This window comes from Colias philodice, chromosome 14 (genome assembly GCF_061535455.1).
Source record: "Colias philodice isolate Cphi_HAF_F1 chromosome 14, ilColPhil1 Martin Lab GWU primary, whole genome shotgun sequence".
Classification (NCBI taxonomy): domain Eukaryota; kingdom Metazoa; phylum Arthropoda; class Insecta; order Lepidoptera; family Pieridae; genus Colias; species Colias philodice.
In genome coordinates this window covers 5990356-6013826 of record NC_143099.1, presented here as the reverse complement: position 1 = coordinate 6013826, position 23471 = coordinate 5990356, and the positions used below count along the sequence as shown (strand labels likewise).

At 34.2% G+C, this 23471-nt stretch overlaps 2 protein-coding genes across 3 annotated transcripts in view; one reads left to right on the top strand and one right to left on the bottom strand.

Moving 5' to 3' along the window:
* Window positions 1-23471, bottom strand: part of Girdin (protein girdin) — a 362727-nt gene that overhangs the window by 95532 nt on the left and 243724 nt on the right. The window lies entirely within an intron of this gene.
* LOC149482870 (uncharacterized) lies at window positions 2430-2789 on the top strand. The gene has a single exon (XM_089703601.1). It carries the CDS (start codon window positions 2430-2432, stop codon window positions 2787-2789), a length of 360 nt encoding a protein of 119 aa, XP_089559727.1.

The following is a 23471-nucleotide window of genomic DNA, read 5'->3' as shown; positions in this document are numbered from 1 at the left end:
TTAAGACATAGGTAGAATAAACAGTATATAAACTATACCTAGATTATGTGGTGGTAAAAACTACAAAACAAAGAAAGTACACTACAAACGTAGTGTTTCTGATTTTCGCAAAAGACTTCACTGGCTCCCTATTCGTCTTCGCCGGAATACTCACATCCTTCAACTCTTGTACTCTATCCTGTTTGACCCGAAAACTCCTATCTACCTTAAGAGTCAGTTCCAATATTTACATTCCAATTCCAGTTCCCTTTCCCTCCGTTCTTCTGATCTCCTTCTCCTATCCACCCCTATTCACCATTCCAATTTTTTTAACTCATCCCATACCGTCCTAGCAATTCGACTGTGGAACGTACTCTCTCCCTGAGACTATCAGACGCGCCAAATCATCGCATATGTTCAAAGCACTTGTCAAAGAGCATTTTTTTTCCACTATTTAGTTACCTTTTTTAAGTCCTCTGGTGTTTAAACACCAGAGGACTTAAGCAAGATGATAAATGACCTAGCGTCTGAAAGTGCGAAGGCAGGATTAAAGCTAAATCCGGACAAAACAAAAATTATGACCAATGGCAAAAAATACCCGGTAAGGGCGTTTGTCCACTACAAGGAATTTTACGGTCCGGCATTCCGATTTTTTACGGTCCGGTATGGCACGCCTTTAATCTATATACTAGCTTGTGCACTATACGTAATTTTACTGTCCGACATTTTACTTTTCCCTATTCCGGATGGTTTTTTGTGTCTACGAGTCGCTGTAGGTATAATTGTTTTCGAATGCCCACTTGCTTGGATTTTACTGTTTTTACTGCATATGCCAATTAAAAGCAAGCTCTTGTTTTACTTTCTTTTAGTTGGCAATGAGATTTGAGAAGTCGGTATTGTTATTTTATATACATTGACCAAGCATTGACCTATAATTATTATCTAAGTAAGTGTTGGTAAGTTAAAGTTCAAGTGGGAATAGCTTAATTAGCTCCTCGTCACCGATTAAAATAAATAAGTGAAACACGCATTTTAAATCTCTTACGGAACTTTACTTTTTATTATAATGAAGTAATATAATATTTCACCTTCTATATTTTTTACTCGTTTCTTGTAAAATACAAAAACAATCATTTATGATAGCATTATACCGCCAAACTTCCTTGAACTGTACCGCACTGATCCGAGTAAAGACGGACAGGTGCACAAGCAATTCATCGGTTTTTTCATGCCACACCGGACCGTAAAAAATCGGAATGACGGACAGTAAAATTCCTTGTAGTGCACAAGCGCCCTAACAGTGGAACAAAAACAAATGTCATATGTTGAAGATTACATCTACCTCGGCCAACTAATATCCCCAGAGGACAACGAAAGCAAGGAGGTCGATCGAAGAGTTATAAATGGCTGGAAAAAGTACTGGTCTCTTAAAGAAGTAATGAAAGACAATAACCTACACATTTCAACTAAAACTAAATAGACCGGGAGATACTGACACAAAATTTCGAGTTATTTGTAACAGGATGGCGGTTCTACAGGGTTCTTAGTACGCAATGACAAAAAGAAAAATAATGGTGTGAACGCTGGTACCGGCGGCTTAGTCGCGTGGGCGTTAGTCGAACTCGTCGGAAAATAGCGAAAGTCAAACGATTTGTAACAGTATGGCACTTATTTTTCCTGTAAGTTTGAGGATCAACGAATATAAATACAAAATTTCAAAGATCTAGGTGTTGGAAATCTTCACTTATATAAATTAATAATAAATTTATATTTCAAGTATGACAGCACTTTTTCCCCCTACTAGAAGTATGGCAAATATAATAATGGTCACATTTTATCAAATACTCTCCAAAAAGCCAAATGCAATACTGGTACAAAAAGATAGGCGAAATAAAAAAATTTTGCAGATTTTCGGCGGTATGGCGACCATTTGGAATCGTCCGAAAAGTATGGCATGGTGATTTTCGTAACTGGCTGCACGACGATGGTTACTTGTGCAAAAGTTAGCTTGGTACAAATGGTTGAATAATTGTTTTTTTTAAATCAACACATTCGCGTCGGTATGGCGGGCTGTAAGTCATACCGGAAAAGTATGGCATGACACTACCGCCTACTTCTTTTTTATGGGCTATCGGTAAATTCTAAAATTTTTGTGTTACAAATCGTTTGACTTTCGCTATTTTTCCGACGAGTTCGACTAACGCCCACGCGACTAACCCACCGGTACCAGCGTTCACACCATCATTTTTCTTTTTGTCATTGCGTACTAAGACCCCTGTAGAACCGCCATCCTGTTACAAATGACTCGAAATTTTGTGTCAGTATCTCCCGGTCTAAAATTATTCAACACATGCATCCTACCTGTGCTGACGTATGGAAGTGAAACGTGGGCCCTACCAAAAAACATAACAAATAAACTCCGCATCTGTCAAAATTCCATGGAAAGAAGCATGACTGGCATCAAAAGAAAAGACAAAATAAAGCAAAGCAGCATCAGATACAAGACTAAGGTCCAGGACATAACTCTGAAGATAAGAAGGCAAAAGTGGAAATGGGCGGGGCACATGATCAGGGGTAAAGAAAAATGGAGCAAAATTACTACACAGTGGTACCCAAGAGAAGGAAAGAGAAAGAGAGGGAGACCCCAAAAAAGATGGGATGACGACATTAGACAGGTAGCGGGTACAACCTGGGGTAGAGTGGCCTTAGTGAGACCCGAATGGAAGAGATTGGAGGAGGCCTTTGCCAACTGGCAAACGGACACGCAAAAATGGGTCAAACCGAGCATATATAACTACATACATATGTAAAGTCCGAACAAAGGCTAATAATAATAATAATAAGGGCGTAGGGATGTGACGACCCCATCGCCCACGGTTGGAATATCTATTGTCTACGTGACAATAGATATTCCACCCGTGCAATCAGTCAACCCGCAGGACACCTTGTGGCGGGGTGTCGGGGAGTAGCGACCCCGCGGGAACCGAGTGCTCCCGGGGGAGGCCCCTGTCTTCATCTCCGGCTCGCCTTCACCGGCCGGTCGGAGTGAAGCCTGACGAGGACAGGACCCCCACCTCTGGCTTGCCTTAACCGGCCGGCCAGAGTGGAGTCGCGAGAGCTTTTAGCTCGAAGGGTGGATGCGAAGCGTAAGTGGCGAGTGGGCACGTGATGCTGGACCCTCAGGGAGCGCGTGATCGTAGTTTAAAGTCCAGGGACGCCTCTCCACCCTTAGCTGCTCACAATATGTTGCCCCCTTGTCGCACTATTGCAGCGACTTATTTCGGGGGCCCATACAGTGAGAGGGCGAGTCACCACCTGCCAACATATTTTTACTTTCTTTTAGTAGAAAGGCAGGTGCCATAGTTTCCCATAGTCCCCAATACCAGTCCATTTAGCATCCCAATCCATAGCCCAGTTATTAGATTTCCATACCCTGCAATAGTCCTACATCGGCCGTGGACTGCCCAGGGCTGTATCTCTATAGTGCAGTCATGGGCAGGCTGCGGCTGGTGTCCCATAACACAGTAAAATTCTCGAAAGGGCCTCTGCGTGTTGGATCCGTGTCCCCACGTAAGCCTTCCAAAGATCCGGGTACCGTCCTTCTGGTGGTACCCGAGTATTATGGAACAGAGAAACATAATAATAATAAGTTACCTTTTTTATCTTATGTATATGTATGTATTTATATGAATTTGTATTTGTATTGTATATACAATGTTTAATATTATGTATAGTATGTTATATTTTATGTATTGGCATATTTATGTATCTTATATATATAATTGTATTTATTATTATATTATTTTTATTATTATTTTTTAAGTATTGACACAGTTGACAGATATATACTACGTACGTATTGATGTAGTAAATATGTAATATTGATATTATTGAGTTTTGTATACATTATTATTTATATAATATTTTCTATAGTTTTTGATTTTGTTTTCTTATCCTTGATTTTATTATTTTTTTTTCTTTATGATTGCGCCTTCGCGTTTAACCAGCATCGTACATGTCCTTTATTTTTACGGTTGCCTGGAAGAGATTGCTTTAAGCAATAAGGCCGCCAATTGTGCACTTACCATATTCATGTTCTCCATGTTAAATTATATATAAAATAAAAAATAAAAATTTTATTAAATAAACAATTCTTAAAGTCGCAATATGTTTTTTATTACTGGTATTGTACAATAAAGTGTAAAAATAAATAAAATAAATTAAAAAGTAGATGACGAAAATGGGCAAATGTTCGTGTTACGCGAAAAGTATAGTACCTATATATTATTCAACACTAATTGCGTTAATATCGGTAAATGCGTCGTGACCTAACCCAGATCACAGTGCAATGGTTCTAATTGTTGTCGGTTAGATGCTAAGACGTTTGAATAAGATTTCTAATTGTCGCAATTAGCATCTACGGGCTCAAGGCACTTCTTAATTTATAAATAAGACCTCTTGTAACACCTAAATATTTTGTAAAACACGAACTTCAATTTCTATGCATTGGTTCTATGTTTTTAGTACGAGTGTGTTTTAGTTTTATGCGCATTTATCGAGCATGCTTTTGTGTGAATTGAGTCACGCACGCTAGAAAGAAATACCAATATAAGTGGAACCTAGAAGGTACCTACATATTCGAATTTAGAACTCAGCAGCTTTATTAGATTGCAATGTAGCTAACTTATATGAAAGGCCTTAAAATTTTTAAATACCTGTCGATTTCTTAACCTCATTACACACAGGAGCAATAATGTTTTTAACCTCATCAAAGCGTAAACCTCAGAGATTAATTATTCTTAAATTAATTTGCTGAACGCTATTTTAATTAATTTCTGTTGCTCATATAATATTAAAGATATTAATTTAAAATATAAGGTTATTAAAGTCACGATGAGACGATCAGAAATACTTCCAAAATTCGTTAGCAGGCTGATTGAGCTTAGGCTACGAGATGAATAAAGATTACTTTATTACTCATTGTGAAGTATTTAAGGGTTTAGACAAAACGTTCATTAAGACAATTATTCTTTCATAATATCTTGGAAATAATAATGGAAATTTTGTAAAAGGCATTTCAAAATTGACTTAAGCTGCGGCCAGTGAAATCAATTCTTTCATCCCCTCAACAAACCAGCGGTTAATAAATAAATATAAAATGTAAATTGTTCCGGGGCTTTGGGTTGTATTTGTAAATAAGTAATGCGGAGTAAGCTTCTTTTTATATGATACTCGTAATCCACGGAGAGTTCGTTGATGACATGCATTTAGCATTTTATCGTTGTATGCAAAGCGATGTTACATTCGAATAATTTTTTGCGAGCCCTATATTATTAACCTCAATGCTGCCAATTTTGTAGGATGGAATTTCCGGGTACAAGATATGAATACCAGTCGAAAGATTCTGCACGTTTTATTTGGTGAGTATTTCCTAATAGGTATGTAGATAGGTTACGTTACTATATATATATATATATATATTAGTATTTTATCAATATACCTATGTACCTACTAGGAAAGTAAATATTGATAAGTTATCTCTGTTGTACAGCTTTCGTACTTTTGCTTCGCTCTCAATGTAGGAAATATTGTAATACTGTGATACTCTACAGGACAATAAAACACATTGCGATAATCCTGGCTATAATCTATCGCTATAGGAATTCCATCGATATTATATCAGCCGATTGTAAGAAAAGACTCGTTGAAGGTCAATTATAAGAAATGGCAAAGTAAATTTGTCATTTAAAAGCAACCAAATGATTCAATGAATTGTATAATCATACCAAAACGATGTGATATATTATCCTTTATTACCGTAACGTGTATTACAACATATTGTTACATTTTATCATTATTTGGCCATCATTACAATATCTTTTGATCGTAACAATGCGCTATATGTTTCAGATCATTGATCCTTGACAGAGAACAATAAGCTATTAATCCAAGGACAGTTTATAGGTCCACTGAAACAATATGTTTGTAGTGACGCATTGTGGATGCTTACAAAATTATTGTAGCTCCATAAACTATGCAGGAAACTGTTTACATCTTTAAATAAGTACAAGGTACAATGAAGACAAATAAGGTTTATTATTTTAAATGAAGTATCATATAACAACATTGTAGGTACGCTGCTATTGCGACTGAAAAACTTAAAAAGGGTTCTTAAAAGACTACATTATAAAATATGATATTTGGTGTATAATAGTAGGTATATATTATTACTTTACATGAATTAAGGGGCCAATCCTGCATTTGGAATACCTACTACGGAAGAAATAAAGCTGCTTTCTTGCTTCACTCTACGCTGCGTAGACCCTATATTTAATTGTTTTAGGTACATATAACTACTGTTAATAAAGTGAATTTGAAGATATAAATCGACTGTTATTGCTATAGTACCTAGTTATTATCCTCCTACTATTAGTTTATGTAAACAATATTCTAGTGATTTTAGTAAGCGTAAAATAACTTAAAACTGTTTTCAAACGCTCCCATTCAATCTTCTGAATTGAAGTAGCTTTATTTGGTGACGTACCGTCTAGGTTTGATTGAGAAAGCGATATAAACTTTTGATAAATAAAATATTTCGGTTGATTTTTTTTGTCTAGATTCATATTACATACTATGTATTATGGTTGTCTATTAATGATGTTCGCACTTTACAGTATCACAAATATGAATAACTCAAACCAAATGATAAAAATGTTGCAAAAGTAAGAGTAAATTATTTTAATACCAGCAGTAACTTAAGTAACTGCTGTATCGACTTTAGTAGGTACCATACTTGTCAAAACACCTGCACCGCGCATGCGTCCCGTATGACAACACTGCACGCCATCGACATAACCACACCACGCGTAGATTATCACGTGAAATAATTCGCACATTTATCATATTATGCACAATTAGTGACTCCAAGCAATTCTGTACCTTTCATTTCTTCGCTACAAACAAACAGTGAATATAAAACCACCCCAACATAGGCGTGCTGCGTCGTTTCCAGTTGTGTTTTGTGTAATTGAACTTTAAACATCATCATGGACTTAAAAATCGTGCAATTGGACTATTTCGTTTGTGTTTAAGTCAATAATATAAGTGCAATGGACGTAGTGTAAGAACAAAAACATTTAGACATTAGTAATTTAACAAATACATATCATTGTGTGCCTATAGTTAAATATCCCCTATACATATTTACATCTTTATATTATTGAGCAGTATTTAAAGACGTTTTATAAATATATTGACTTTAATATCCTCTATTTTTCATTCTATATTCAACAACGGCGAAAGTGTCCTTTTTCGATCGGTAAGTACCTATTTATTTAATATTTTTCAACCAATTTAAATTAATTGAATTTTATCATTGGGCGTAAATAATATTTATCAGTGTCGGTGTTCAGTTGAGAAAATAATGTAACTATTATAACATAAATATAAAGCTTAACCTGAAATCAGAACCTCTTGGCGCTTTTGTTGAGCCTTTATAGGAAAAGGACTACAGAGGCTCTATGTTTACAGTTTCTGTTATTGTCCATAGATGGCATTAATATAAATAAAGTTATGTATAGAAAAACATTGAAGAAGCTAGTGGCTAGAGTATTTAATGAAAATTAGTACTGTTAATAGATGTTTGCAAATTCGGTATTTTTTATGAAAAACTTTGTGCTTCGTGCTAAATTAAACGAACAACTTTAGAAACGCTTTGTGACTAAAATAAAATAAAAACCGTGAATGTTCTTTTGAAAAAAAAAAGAAAATACATTATCTATGACAAAACGTGCACATAATGATAAAATTAAGCAACAAACAATAATTATTTGTAAGAAGACAAGTAATAAAAAACGCATTAACATAGGTATATTTGCCTACAAATTTCCTCGGCAAAGTGATAACTTGTGCAAACAACAGGAAGCCCAATAAAGGTGTGTTAAGTCAACCTAAAATTACATTTTTCCGTGACTCTGCATTAGTTGAATATATACGAAAAAAGTACTAGCAGCAACCCTTGCCCTTTTTAATAGAAGGGTTCACATTTCACGTTTTGTTTTTAAAATTTCATTCCAGAAATTCACTACGATATTTGGAGTATTAGGTAGTATGCTAAAACATTTTGATTTTTCATTTAAACATGAAGTAATCTTTAATGTGTATGACATTAAAACATTTGCAATAAAAAAGAGTGACTTACGTGACTATACGTAATGAGATTATTACTTATTTTAAAAATTAAAGTTCGTAGACGTTGATTCTGTCAAGCGGGTTATTCATATTTCATACTCGGATGACACAATTACAATAACATGAATATTGAATAGTAGTATAGTTTGTAGTAGCTTTATTTTTAAACTACATATTCTGAAAGGCTCAGTGAAATATGTAGTTATATAACCACAAACTTGACGATGATGTATCCAAACGTAGTTTAATCCAATTAACGTGTTTATATCAATTACTAGTAAAATAAATGGAATTAGTAAAGTGATGTGTTTTGTTTTGTACTCTACAAACGTACGTTGATTACGTAATAATACTTTCTTACGTAAAGTATTCTTGCTTCATCACGCAGTTTATATGTAGTTTTCATAATAGATAATTGATAAATGAATATATGTTTGGTAAGAGCGGACGCGCGTAGCGAGCCATAACGCATTGGCCTGATACTATCGTTGCAATCATATCCGTTGTACCGTAACTAGAAATAATGTTAAGGATTTGAAATATACATACCTATTATTAAATTAATGTAGTTTTTACTTCTTTTAACTGATTTTTAATATGTGTGATGAACTAATAGATAGTTAAAAGTAGCGCTCTCCTATTTTGCAAAACATTGTGTAGGTTTAAAAAAGACATCTAATGTAAGAAATTGCTTTTCTATTTGAGGGCAGAGTTTGATATATTCATACATAATGGTGTCATTTAAACTTAACGCAAGGGCCTTTTTTAAGTCGGCTAAAATAAATATCTCCAGTAATACATTACAAAAACACAAATTATTCCGTCTACGATAATTGATGAAAATCAAAATCGAATAGCGAAATTTGTACATAATAACGCGATTCAATGAGCCCGTACACAATAGATCAATGTGTCGGACGCGATTTCATATCCTGTGCGCGGGCGCCGACCCGTGAGCCAATTTCCGCTGACGGTACTGCGCCAATGTTGCAACCATTATTATCAAGGTTAGGCTCTAATCTATTTCTATTACACTTAAATACATTATTTTGTAATTGAAAGAAACCTTCAATAATTTGTTTCTAATTCAGTCTCCTATTAAGAGGATCAGGGAAAATCATGATGTTTAATTCCAGAGTGGAAAATGATAGAGTTGTATTTAAGTCGTCTAGCGCCATCACTTCCCCACATTGTAAATACTATACTGCTTTAAGACATGATGGAAATTTTTAAGAATGATGACAAGAACTTATAGTTCTTTTACTAATGAACAAATCATAATGACGTGCTGAAAACTTTATTTGACTCTACAATATTTGAATTAATTTTGAAACTCAATAATTTATATAGAATAGTTTACATTTGAACGTAATTATTAAGTTAAACAGTACGACTTAGGTTCCACAATTAGTAGGAAACCTAACACAGGTTGTATGCGCTTCCCTTGCACAGCTTCTTAGATATTATTTAGTAGATATTTACTGGGTCTTATAATAATACGCAATACGTTTCGTCGGGTAGTGTATACGTATTCAGAATGTTTCCTGTGCATATGTATTATCAAATGTATATGTATTTCAACGTGGTATATGCAGTAGAAAGCAAGCGAGAATCCGTAGATTTTGTAAACAATAACACCTATATTATAATTTATATTTAAATAAAGTACATATTGTTTTATTTAGATATTTAACTTCAATTTCACGGAATTAATCCCGTATACTAATTAAAAGGTTATCTGACATTTAACAGCTTGCAAGAACTATAATAACAATCGTTTATATAGGTATGTTTTTAAGCTGAAACCTAGTTCTTATAACTCCTCTTTTTACCAAGAACAATATTCTCGTACCGTGTTTGGAATACAAACTCAGAAAGGTCACGAAGGATAAATAAATATATTGTACGTGTTTCTTGTGAAAGGCGGGCTTTATAAATAGTGAATATAATTTTTCTTTTATTAACGGGTGACAAAATCTGAAATGTTTTAATGCCTGAGTGCGTGAGGCACGCGTTTCATTCCTTGTGAGCGACTATTTATCACGAATGTTAGAACTACTTTTATATGGAACAGTAATTGCTTTGCTCACTATTTCAAATTACTTTAATGAGTGTATTAAATATTAATATAAAGGAGGTTTTGTTTTGCGTACTTCAGTAAGGTAAAAGAGATGCCAAACATAAATTGTTGCATTAATTATATTTCGTTACAGTTGCTTAAATTCTATAATAACACAGTTAACATACTTTTAATATAAATTAATGTAATTCAATCAAAAGCAAATGATGCCCCGGTATAAAAGCGCGTTGATTTGACATGAAAGTCTCATTGAAAACCACATGTTTGCAGGTTCCAAGTTCCAACGGGCGAATCTGCGTGTAACCCGGATTTTTAAGAGGAAATGCTTTCATATTTCTCTGTTTGCATTAAGTACCTGTTTCAGTTTAAGTCAGTGCATTTCTAAGGTTCCTTTCCTTAAAGTCGTGTCAGGAATGCTTATGCAAAGGCTCTTCACTCTTTGTTTCCATTCTTTGTTAGTTACTTTAGAAGAAGGATAACTATTGTTCCAGAAATACTAGATGAAATGTTGAGAAATTCATTTGAGAACAATTTCCAGTCATGTACGAATCATTTAAGAGCTGCATGGGATGCGTTTTAATGAAAAAAGTTGATTAGTAATACGATTATTCAATGCCTTCAATTTGGTTTCGTTTGTGATGGTTCGTAGGGGGAAAAATCTTTTATTTATATAAATGGGAAGTGTGATTTATGCATATATGATTATTTGGCCATCTTAGGTCGAATTCCCGATATTGCTAAATTGTTATGGAGAGATCAATATTTACCTAGTACTTTCATGACCCCAATAATCGTATACCTAATGTGGTTGTATTTCTTTGTAATATGAACTCGTTATTGCTCTGTGTGTATTAGGTATATTGATTTGGTATTAAGTAGTCATAACAAGAAATAGGTATCTGATGATATTTTTTGTCGTTCCTTAGTTTCGGTTATAAGGAAGAATATTGTAATGACCATTTCGAAACTATAGATATCCTATGTGTTCCTTATTAATGAATTTAAAAAATGGAGCTTTAGTTGTGCAATTTAGTTATATGATTGTTAACTGAATATAATATTTAATTGGGTCCTACGAATTGAAAAAAAAAATGCGTATGTCATTCACCGCTCCCTATCAACATTGGAACACTCTTTAATATTAGAGTGCTTTGTGCGTATCTGTGGAGTGCCTTATCCCTACATTGGAGTCCAACTTAAAACCAACAAACTCATAAAACATACATAATAAGTACGTATACAGTAAGGCGCCGCGGCGGCGTGTTGTAGGGCGCGTTGTCATGGCAACAACCCCTCCATCCCTCCCTCACAGCTGACCCGCCGACCTCTAGTGACGAGTTACATTGACAAAGCTATAGGGATTGTATGGATTTAACTCTTTCTTTAAGTACTTTTTTTATAAAGAAAGCACGCAAGAGTTTCAAATTTACGACACAGTTTTATTAGGTTTTGACCTTTGAATATCGAATATATTTCTCGTACATTCGTTTTGATATATTGTTGCGACAACCTCATTACTTAATGAAATTTTACTTGAATTGTATTATACAAACAAGGGTAAATCGATCAATCATTATTTATGGGGCAACACATTTCTTTAATAGCTTTTTTAAATCAAGCTTTCCGTGAAAAGTTCGACCGCGTTTTTAATTCCACCTTATGATTAATTTATTCGTTTTTTACTTTTATTGAGACACTCAAATACACATTGTGATCATTACTACTAGCTATTTACACGATAAGTGTTAAATGACAAATATCATCTTTCATTTTGGAAAATGCAAAGTTTAAATTAATTGAAAGTGCCCTTAGACCCGGTTTAACAAGAATAAAGGTTAAAAGCTCAAATCCCTTAATAGCAAGGACTATACCAACTGTTAATGTTAATGCTACGCGGGTTTTTGAGCGTGTGATATGAATGTATTATTTGCTTGTCTGACCTTATGTGAGATGTAAAACAATTCACTACGCATAAAATACAATTATTTAGTTTAAGATAGAAATAAACAAATATTTATCTATTCACAGACTAAAAAAACGCAATAACTTTAAAAAGAGAGCAATAAGAAAAAAATTATGACGAAATTTCATAAGTTTTTTTTTTTAATTTACTAGCTTATCCCGCGAATTCCCTTGTTATCGTTTGTAAATTGTTAAATTAAATTTTTAGAAAGGTTTTTTTTTAATAAATGTCCTATGTACATTAGTTCAAACTTCAAATGCAGTAATATGAAATGTAGGTACCTACTGATTGGCTAACTTTTACTTCCATGTTAGATACAATAGCGAAGGCGTACCTATCGGTAGTTGAATTCATATTAATTGTATAAGTGCCACAATAATTTACCGCCTTTATACATTTGAAAATATGTTTATAAAAACTTTAATTCCGTGAATTAATTTTATTACACCACAGAAATAACTAAACATGCAGCGTTTCGTGTAAAATATGAGATCGAGAGATCGAGATCTGATAAACAAAAACAACAGGCGTCTTAGAAAAATACTAATATTTCTAAATATTTATTCGATTTTATATAAAAAAAAATACAAGAAAATACTCATTGTGCGAAGTCAAGATTAAAAACACGAAGAAAGTTCATTAAGGATTGTATTGTTTCTTCGACCTTTTTATACAAAAGGCTAATTAGTTATAGAAGTACAACAGTTGATGGGGGATATCGGCTTAAATGTCACTGCCTAGTGCCTACCTGCGATTTGGGGTACCATTTCGGATAACGATAAACAATACATTAATTTGGTTTCTTTATGTTTTTGTGATCAAATGAAAATAGGAAAATCGTGTAAGGATTTTATTTTCCATACGTAAAGAGGATCAATCCCTTTTTTACGCAACCACTTGGGATATCGAAATAAAATTAGAAATAGCTACATTTCTATCTGACAGTTTATGTATTCACGCCAACATTCACGCAATAAAAAGTCCTTTAAATATAGTAAGGCCGGTTGCAGAGCTTCACCGACCATCAGTGCGTACGTCAGTCGCGCTTGTCATAATATGTATGGAAATATGCGTGCGTATGGTTGGTCTAGCTATGAACGGTTTTATGAATTTCCATACATATGACAAGCGCGACTGACGTACGCACTGATGGTCGGTGAAGCTCTGCAACCGGCCTAAGAACTGATTCGATTTATTAGTAACGGCTATACCTGCTTTGAGCTTTTAATATGTACAATGTACATATTATAATTTTATTATCAACATTAGGTATGTTTGGGAGGATGGGAGGATGGGAGTTGGGAGGATGGATATGGGGAGGATGGATGTGGGGAGGATAGATATGGGGAGTCACATCCATCCTCCCCACTCCCCACATCCATCCTCCGCACTCCCCACTCCCATCCTCCCCACATCCATCCTCCCCACTCCCATCCTCCCCAAATCCATCCTCCCCACTCCCATCCTCTCCACTCCCATCCTCCCAACTCCCATCCTCCCATCCTCCCAAACATACCTAATGATAATAAAATTATAATACCTACATATTAAAAGCTCAAAGCAGGTATAGCCGTTACTAAAAATACAAGCGCGACTGACGTACGCACTGATGGTCGGTGAAGCTCTGCAACCGGCCTAAGAACTGATTCAATTTATTAGTAACGGGCCGGCTATACCTGCTTTGAGCTTTTAATATGTATTATAATTTAATTATCAACATTAGGGGATATCACTACATAGTATAAAACAAAGTCGCTTTCCCTGTCCCTATGTCCCTATGTCCCTATGTCCCTTTGTACGCTTAAATCTTTGAAACTACGCAACGGATTTTGATGCGGTTTTTTTTAATAGAAAGAGTGATTCAAGAGGAAGGTTTATATGTATAATAAGATCCATTAAATAGTGGAGAAGTACTGTTATTTTTGAGGTTTCTAATGTGATGTCGTAAAAAATTACATTTATTCCGCTTACATTGCAAACGCAGGCTGAACCCTACGAGTTTTATCAAAATAATGTACTAAGTATTATACACATTGAAAAGGTCTACAGAAAAGTCCGCGATGGACTATGTCTATCTCTTATGGATAACCCACAATAACTTTTTTTTGTCATTTACTTTTTACGACAAATAATGGCTAATTTTCGAAGCGATTTTAACCAATACAGCATTAATCATTACAGCAATTAAATACCATGGATACATTGTTCATTTAATATAGATCTATATGGCCCTTTACACCGCATGATTTAAGTGAATATTTTCGAAGATATTACAGATTTAAAAATTGCGGGACGTAGCGTTTGCGGCCGCCCGGCTATGTATTTTATACCCGTGCGAATTGCGATGCCGGAGCGGGCCGCTATATTTTTATACCTATACAACGTTCACAATTTTTCTGTAGTGTATTTAGTATCAGCATTGCACCCGTGCGAAGCCGGGGCGGGTCGCTAGTGTATTATAATTTAATTAACAACTTTTGGGAGGATGGGAGGATGGGAGGTGGGGAGGATGGATGTGGCGAGGATGGGAGTGGGGAGGATGGTAGTGGGGAGGTGGGGAAGATGGATGTGGGGAGGATGGATGTGGGGAGGATGGGAGTGGGGAGGATGGATGTGGGGAGGATAGAAGTGGGGAGGATGGATGTGGGGAGGATGGATCTGGGGAGGATGGATATGGGGAAGATGGGAGTGGGGAGGATGGATGTGGGGAGGGTGTTTGTGGGGAGGATGGATGTGGGGAGTGGGGAGGATGGGAGTGGGGAGAATGGAATTGGGGAGGATGAATGTGGGTAGGATTGGATCGGGGAGGATGGATGTGGGGAGGATGGGAATAGGGAGGATGGATGTGGAGGTGAGAGTGGGGAGGAAGGATGTGGGGAGGATGGATGTGGGGAGAATGGATGTGGGGAGGATGGGAGATGGAGAGAGTTGTATATATGCTACAGTCAAAACCCTGAACCAGTCAATATCCTTATTGACGGTTATTAAGGTTATTGACTAAAGGCGTCGGTTAATATCCTTATTGACTGATTTTATCTGACATATCTATTTAAAGAGCAGACATTCAGTCAATATAGGTTTTAAGTTTTAACCAACGTACTGAATAGATTTTAACACTTAAATCTTTCTGTAATGGGCAAGTAAAACAATAGCGAGTTTTACTTGCCCATTACAGAAAGGTTTAAGTGTCAAATTCGACCCAGTAGGTTAGGTTAGGTTTGAACTGCGACCCTCACGCATGAGCCGAGCGAGCGAAGCGAGCGTGCCGCGGCAGCGGCCGGCGAGTGCCAGAACCGACTCGAGTACTCCAAAATTAATAATGCGCATGCTAATCTTCGCTAATTATCGTATTTCCGAAAACACTCGAATCATTGAATCGTAAGAGCCCTAAACAATGCACTTGCATTTTACACCTTGTTCAAAAGAAATAGAAGTCAATTCATGGTCATACATAATCAAAAACAAATCGGGCGGTAGGTGACGGTAGCCTGTCAGTCAAAAAACTCAAAAATCCGTCAGTCGTCTTTAAATATTTGTGGTGAATGCACGTGTTCTCCCTGTGTGGAATTATATAGAGCTGCTATTACATACCCTTCTTGGTTTTGTTTTTAAAGGTGAATTGAATTAATCGATGAAATGATTTACACAGGCGATGGCAGTAGGGAAAGTGAAAATGAAGAAGAGCATAATGAAAGTTCCGATGTATCTAAAATGTCAGAAATAAAGATAATCCCTGATTTTGATTGTTTTTATTTTTATTTATTTTTTGTAATCGTCATAATATTGAAGAATGATCAGTACTGTAAATACCACGAATACTTTTGAACTGAGATTTTAATGATTAGATTTATATGGTTTAAATGTAAACCTGTGTTTGAAAACCATATTTTATACAATATAAATTTTGTGTTATTTTAACCTTCTTTTCTTCCATCATAACACCAGCTTCAGTTAGACACTTTAAAAGTACTATAAAATTTTCCAAGTAAATCAATCCAACAAAGATATATTCGCAATCGTGGGGTTAACCTTGCTATTTACTTACAAGGAATTTTCGAAACAAAATCGTTACTTACAAATAAATATTAATCTCTTTTAGCACAAAACACATAATTTGACTAAATTATGCATGAAGAAAATGCATTAACCACTCTATATACATATCATCTTCGGACGCTCCGGGAATATGACAGTTGCCGAACAATGACGAAGATTTCTATGCGCATTATTATAGGTCTACCAGAATCTGATGGCATATTTATATTTTAAAAATAAAAGATTTTCATGTGGCAACTTTATTTGACAACTATCAAATTGGTTGTCAAATTATTGTGTTGATGATTAATTTTTAGGATTTTGTCTTCAAAATCTTCGAAATGTCGATAAAACCGCTGCGATCACAAGCAAGAGGTGTTGTTTACAATGTGTATAGAAAAACATTCGATGAAGAAGGGTCAAACACATCACAATTTTCAATTTTAAAGCGCGTGAAAGATTTTATTGCTAAGTTGGACTTACCCGTTTTGATACTTTAAATTAATAATGTTGTTTGTTGATTAAAATATAATTTTATGAAAACTTATTACAGGAGTTTCCATTCTTGGCTATTTGTCAAGTCCAAGGTGTACAAGTCAATTTTATAATGTGTTAATACTTACGAAAATAAACATGATTTTATTTTATTATTGTTTTATTTTATAAAAAATTATAAACAATCGTTAATTAATATAGTAAATAAGTTTTGATCTGCATTATCATTACATCCATATTTTCACATGCCATAATGATATACATATATTCAAATATAGGTATGTGTAAATACATAATATTATGTATTACCTTTAGAAAAGTAATATGTAGGTATATTATACATGTAATAAGTACCTACATAATATTACGTGGATATCTCATTATTAAATACAGTATTATCCACTTGTTTAATGTGACTAATGATATTGAGGACAAAATAAAAAATATGCAGTATCAAAATCGTTCAGTCCATTTTCCCTAGGGTTGCACACTCAAAATTTTGATTTCCCTAATTGCCATCAGATTCTGGTTTACCTATACTTTTGGAGTACTGTAACTCTATGTTTCAACTGAATCCCACATATTACATATACAGGGTGTCCCACTATTGGTATACTAAGCGCGAAGGGACTTGTAGTTTTGCATACACTGATCACGTAAAAAATACTTAAACAACAAAATTTTTTGGAATTTTTTCCTGAAAATCCATGTTTTCTTCTCTAGCTTCGCGCAGCCGGCATATAGGTACCACTTCTCTAATGTGAGCATTTTGTCAATGAAAACATAATCTTAAATGATAGCTCACGTGCTGGTGGCAAAGTTGGGCGGGTTGCTTGTTATGGGTGTAAGAATTCATCTATTTGAAAAAAAAATTGCGTCTGGAATTTTATAAGTATTTTTTACGTACTAAACTATAACCTCCTTTGAGCTTAGTATACCAACAGTGGGACACCCTGTATATTTTGTAAATGGAATTTTTACTAACTATTTTACTTATTTTACTTTGCTTAATTATTTATAAGTGTAGAATATAACACGTGAAATCGACTCTCAATTAAATAGAGACACATTTATGGCTTTCTAATTTGATGTACCATCTCATGTGTTAGTTATTTAATAGGATTTTGGAACAATTAACTATCAACGTAAAATAGGAAATATCTCATTTTTATATGAAACAATAGTAAAAGCTATGTATTTTACGGTGACCTCTCGTGGTTTATTATCACGATAAATGTTAAATTACGCGTTAATATATTGGTGTATATTTTAATTTTATTTATTATAAAATAAAATCGTACCTACACGTTCAAATGCAATAATAGCGTGCGACACGCAGAACTATTCGATATTATTTATTTATAAATTGTTATCGCAATTAATGCACAAACGGCATCGTAAATATTTTATCGTCTAAAAGAAATAATTTTAAGGGGCCATAAATTTCCACATCGTAGGTATAGGTACTAACATAATCACTTTTGCACGCCTCATAAGCGAAGCGTTGAGGTGGGTACTACTGTCACTTCGCGCAAAACATCTGATTTTTCAAACTTAAAATGTCTTTATGTATCATACATTGCACTTGTAAGATAATACATACACACACATATTAAGAAAAAACACTATTTTTAACGTTCATGATATTTTTGATGTCATTTTTGTTATTTAAACTAGTTAAAAAACAGTTTAAAAAAGTTCTGTCTTGGACGTCCGTGTGTCTGTATGTGCGGATCCTTTTTCTTGTTAACACGATAGCGACCGAAATACTTTACTAATCGAGTCTTTTTTTTCTCTTACGCTTGAGTATGCTCAGGAATAGAACCCTTTCATTTTTCAGGGTCTGATTCGATGTGGTTTAATTGTTATTAAATAAACAAAAATAATAATTAATAAATATTTATTAAAAAAAAATTATGAGGCGTGCACTTTTGGATTTTCCAAATTATTCATAATTTGCAGCAGCAAATCTCACATGTTGGAGATCAAAGGCATAATTATAAGGCGAGTAACTCGTTTTTATGCAAATTATACTTCGATGTTGAGTTCGCATATCTAACAAGCCATCGCGTTCCTGGGGGATAGCAGCTTTTTATAGTCTCGCGTACAAGCTTTTCATAAAATTATACGCGCCCTTATTAATGATCTAACGAGGTATTAATTTTGATCTGTATGTGATTCTACGTAGACTGAATGATGTACCTATGTGTAAGAGCCAAATGGAATCATGGAAATCCTACATATATTTTACACTTTTAATCCGAATCTGAAATTGTTGATGACTTTTGAAACGTAGAATCATTACATAGACTAGAGTTGATAATTTTTGAAACAAAAAAAAATCGCAGTCGGATGAAACCCATTAGAAAAGGAGGGGAATATGATAAAAATGTAAGGAAAAATAAATTACGGTCAATCCGAGTTCGGGAAGCGGGAGGGGGGAGCTTTTAAGAGAAAAAAATGGTTTCTCTCGATTTCCGACAAAACTACAAGTCCTATAGAAAAAGTTCAATGGCAAAGTTGTAGGTAATTAAAAGTTCTACAACTTTTGTATTCACAATTTTTTCACATAACCTAAAAATTTAGGTGAAAAATTCAAAAAACCAAGTTTTTGGTCTTTTATTTCTATCTACTTCAAAATTTATTTTTTTTCTACGAAATTTCGTGGAAACTTACTTTATTATGTCTTAAATACACTGTAATTTATTTGATTGAAAATATTTATTTTTTCGCCTTATTTTGAATTAATACCAAAAAAACAACCTAATTTTCAATCGAAAAGTCACCCGTCAAAATATCAGCTTTTTTCAAAAACTTGGGGTGCCTTTTATTCATTGAAATCTCTACTTTCATATGGTGTAAAAAAAATAAACACCACCATAGTAAATGTTCTCAGGAAATGCATACAAACAGTCTGAAAATTAGCTTTTACTAAATCAGGCACACTTCTCGAACTACCTGAAATGTTTTTATCGACATCATTTTGCTTTTGAATATGCTGTAAAATATTAAACTTAGAACAGATCATTATTTTTCTTTTGAAATATTACCGAAAAGCCGATACAAGAGAAGATATAGAGTTCAAGAATTGTGCCTGATTTAGTAAAAGCTAATTTTCAGACTGTTTGTATGCATTTCCTGAGAACATTTACTATGGTGGTGTTTATTTTTTTTACACCATATGAAAGTAGAGATTTCAATGAATAAAAGGCACCCCAAGTTTTTGAAAAAAGCTGATATTTTGACGGGTGACTTTTCGATTGAAAATTAGGTTGTTTTTTTGGTATTAATTCAAAATAAGGCGAAAAAATAAATATTTTCAATCAAATAAATTACAGTGTATTTGGGACATAATAAAGTAAGTTTCCACGAAATTTCGTAGAATAAAAATAAATTTTGAAGTAGATAGAAATAAAAGACCAAAAACTTGGTTTTTTGAATTTTTCACCTAAATTTTTAGGTTATGTGAAAAAATTGTGAATACAAAAGTTGTAGAACTTTTAATTACCTACAACTTTGCCATTGAACTTTTTTCTATAGGACTTATAGTTTTGTTGAAAATCGAGAGAAACCATTTTTTCCTCTTAAAAGCTCCCCCGTCCCGCTTCCCGAACTCGGATTGACCGTAATTTATTTTTCCTTACATTTTTATCATATTCCCCTCCTTTTCTAATGGGTTTCATCCGACTGCGATTTTTTTTATCTTTTCACTATTTTCAAAGGCTTCTACCCCAGTCTAACAATACAATCATTATTTTTATTTAATATTTATTTTTTATAAAAATACACTTATTCTTAAGGATTCATATCGTTATTTTCGCTCTACTAAGTAAATAATTCACAACAAAGTTTAAGCCCTATCCTGCAATGCGTCTGTTTTTGACATTTATCATCACGCGGACGGCAGGCTTGCGGCTTAATAGGCTTTTTGGAACATTACCAAGTTACCTATATTGTAAGCTACGAACACCCGACAGCTTGCAAAGAAATCTGCAAAAAAATGGCGAGTGCATCTTAAAATTAAGTCGCAGAAATTGGCAAACTATTTTCGATTTAAATATTTCAGAAGTAACGTAAATCGTCATAAAACTTAATTTAAATAAATATGATGCTGTAAAAGAAGAGCTAAACATTAATAAAATACTTTAGCGAGAAGCGAGAAACTTGTTTTTTTGTACTCGCCTTCTTGTAACACAAGTCGGGGTATTTTTCCTCTTTCTTCAGAAAACGTAAGAATTTAATAAAAGCATTGTTTTTGAAATGCTTTTGAGCTTCATAAGATAACAGATGCCTCTCGCTTAACTCAATTACTAACGTATTTTATTCGCTTTTTAATCATTTACGTATTAAGATATTACCTAAATCCGTCGTTTACTATTGACCGCCTGAAATCTACAAATTTGGATTCACAGTGAGCCAAATCACGGGCCACTAACGTATATTTCACCCCTTTGACAACATTATGTACATTTGCAGCGCGTAACGACACGGGCACGGCTCACAATTTCCATTAGCCAAATCTGATACAGAAAGGGCCAAAAATGTTGAGCCGATGTCCTGTTTTCGACTTTAACCTTGTGTTATAAGACTTATAATTATAAAGGAACGGATTCTCTTGTGTTCAAACGACCAGGAGCAGCCGCACCCCGTACAACACACATCGTATTAGCAAAGGATGGTATCTTACTGCAATTAGCTTCAGCTTTTTAGGAGTGCCGGTTGTGAGCATCGTTTATTTCAATGTGAGAGAAAACAAAACGACGCCGTGAATGAATGAAAAACTCATACATTTTTACGAAATTTTCAAGTCGTATTTAAAATTAAATCCTCGCATTGCAGTTTTCATTTGCTGCATCAAAACAGGAACGGTACAAAGTAACAACGTAGCTAAGTAATTTTTAATATATTATGCTCTGAAAAATATTTTTATCATTTGTCTGGTTTGCCTTTATGCTTTTTGTGTTCGAATGGGAGTAGAATAAAACGTATTTGCAAACGTTCTATTTAAAAATGCCAAAATCATAATGAAGGGGAGGCGCTTCAGTAATGGCGTGCAATTTCGTCTAAACAAGTGTGACAATTTAAGTACGTATGTGGCGGGAGTCAAATTAAGGCTCGCCTGCTTACCCCGGACAGGCAGTGGGTCGGATAATTATTTATTAAAATTGTTGCCATAGCAGCTGCGAGAGTTTCACATGTTATTAGCTGCTGTGATATTCCCTCTACATTATGTTCATTTGAGATTCCGAGCAAGGGTTTACGGCAAACGAATATTATGACTTACGTTTTGATTTGTTACTTCACGGAACTTCTTTATATCATGGTATTAAGGTTTATTTTGTAGCAGTGAAGGTTGTTGCTTTCATTTTAATAAAATGTAATAATGTAAATATATGTATCACTTTTTCTCCTTTTTATTTGACAAAATATGAAAAATAAATTTCGTATTAGTATTGTAATAGGTAGATATATTTTCACATATGAATCCTAAGCATGCGTTTATTTACAAAAGTTAGGATTTGACTCTACCATAAAGTATCACAGCTACTGACCTATTTTATCTTTCGGATTTTACGCTGTTTTAAAATATGTTTGAATAGAAGTCAAGAAGGTAGTACTAATTAGGTAATCTTAAGGCGAAACCAGAGCTCGGTCAAGTAAGAGTCCATTTCAGGCACTCGGCGCGCTCGAATGTCATTAGCCTTGACAACAGTGATAGCTTCTAGAACGACTATTGCCCATTCTGCACGTGGATTTGGCGGACTTTATTAAAAGGATATGATTAAGAATCTTATTACTTGGTTTTATAAATCCTTAGAAATCTAAGACGACGATTAAATATAAAGACAATAGTTGCGATGCAAAATTTTTACAAAATAGTTTTACTTTTTATTCTTATTTGTAAAAAACTTTCTTATTTCCTATCAATGAACTTCATTCATTACATAACAAAATATCTCTTATAAATATACAACTGTTTTTTAATTGAGATAAAGATTTTGTCCTAACCTATACCTCTCCGTATTCTGAAATTCAGTTAAAGCTGCAACAATTACTCTATAAGTAACATTTATAATGGTTTCTCAAAAACTTTTCAATAACAACAAACACCGCTGTCGCGTTCTAATCTCCCGCGTGACCATAAAACGCGCCGATAACGTAGTGTGAAAAGAACGTCTTAAATTTAATCTCTTAGCAGAGCACATCACGTAAACTGAAAGAAAAGTAAAAGCCCTTAAATAAGAGAATGAAAAACGAGCGTACAACTCGTACAACTCACACGATAAGCGTTTTAATCTGTTAAAGTGTTCCCGGAGTTTTGGCTGGGTTACACGTTGCAAAGAATTCTCTATTCACATTACTAAAGCCTTTTGAAGCTTATACTTTAATATAAAATAAATTTATAACAGCGAAACCCTTGAATTGTATAGAATAAACATTTTATTTTTACCCAAAGTGAATAGATAAAACGTATTACCGTATAATATTGTTACAAGAGTTTTCAGATGTTTTTCTGAGATAATGTAGGTAAAGACGCATAGATCTGATTTTTCACTGTTGAATTTTTCTACTTTCTAAAGCAAAGTTATATGTAGGTAATCATTGCTCTACTTCGTCATTGTTGTGGGAAAAGAAAGAAATCTCTTTTTTATCTTGCACACACTTTAATTAAGATTGTAATTGTTTATATTGCCATGCTCCTTGAACACGGAATAAAAACTAAAACAG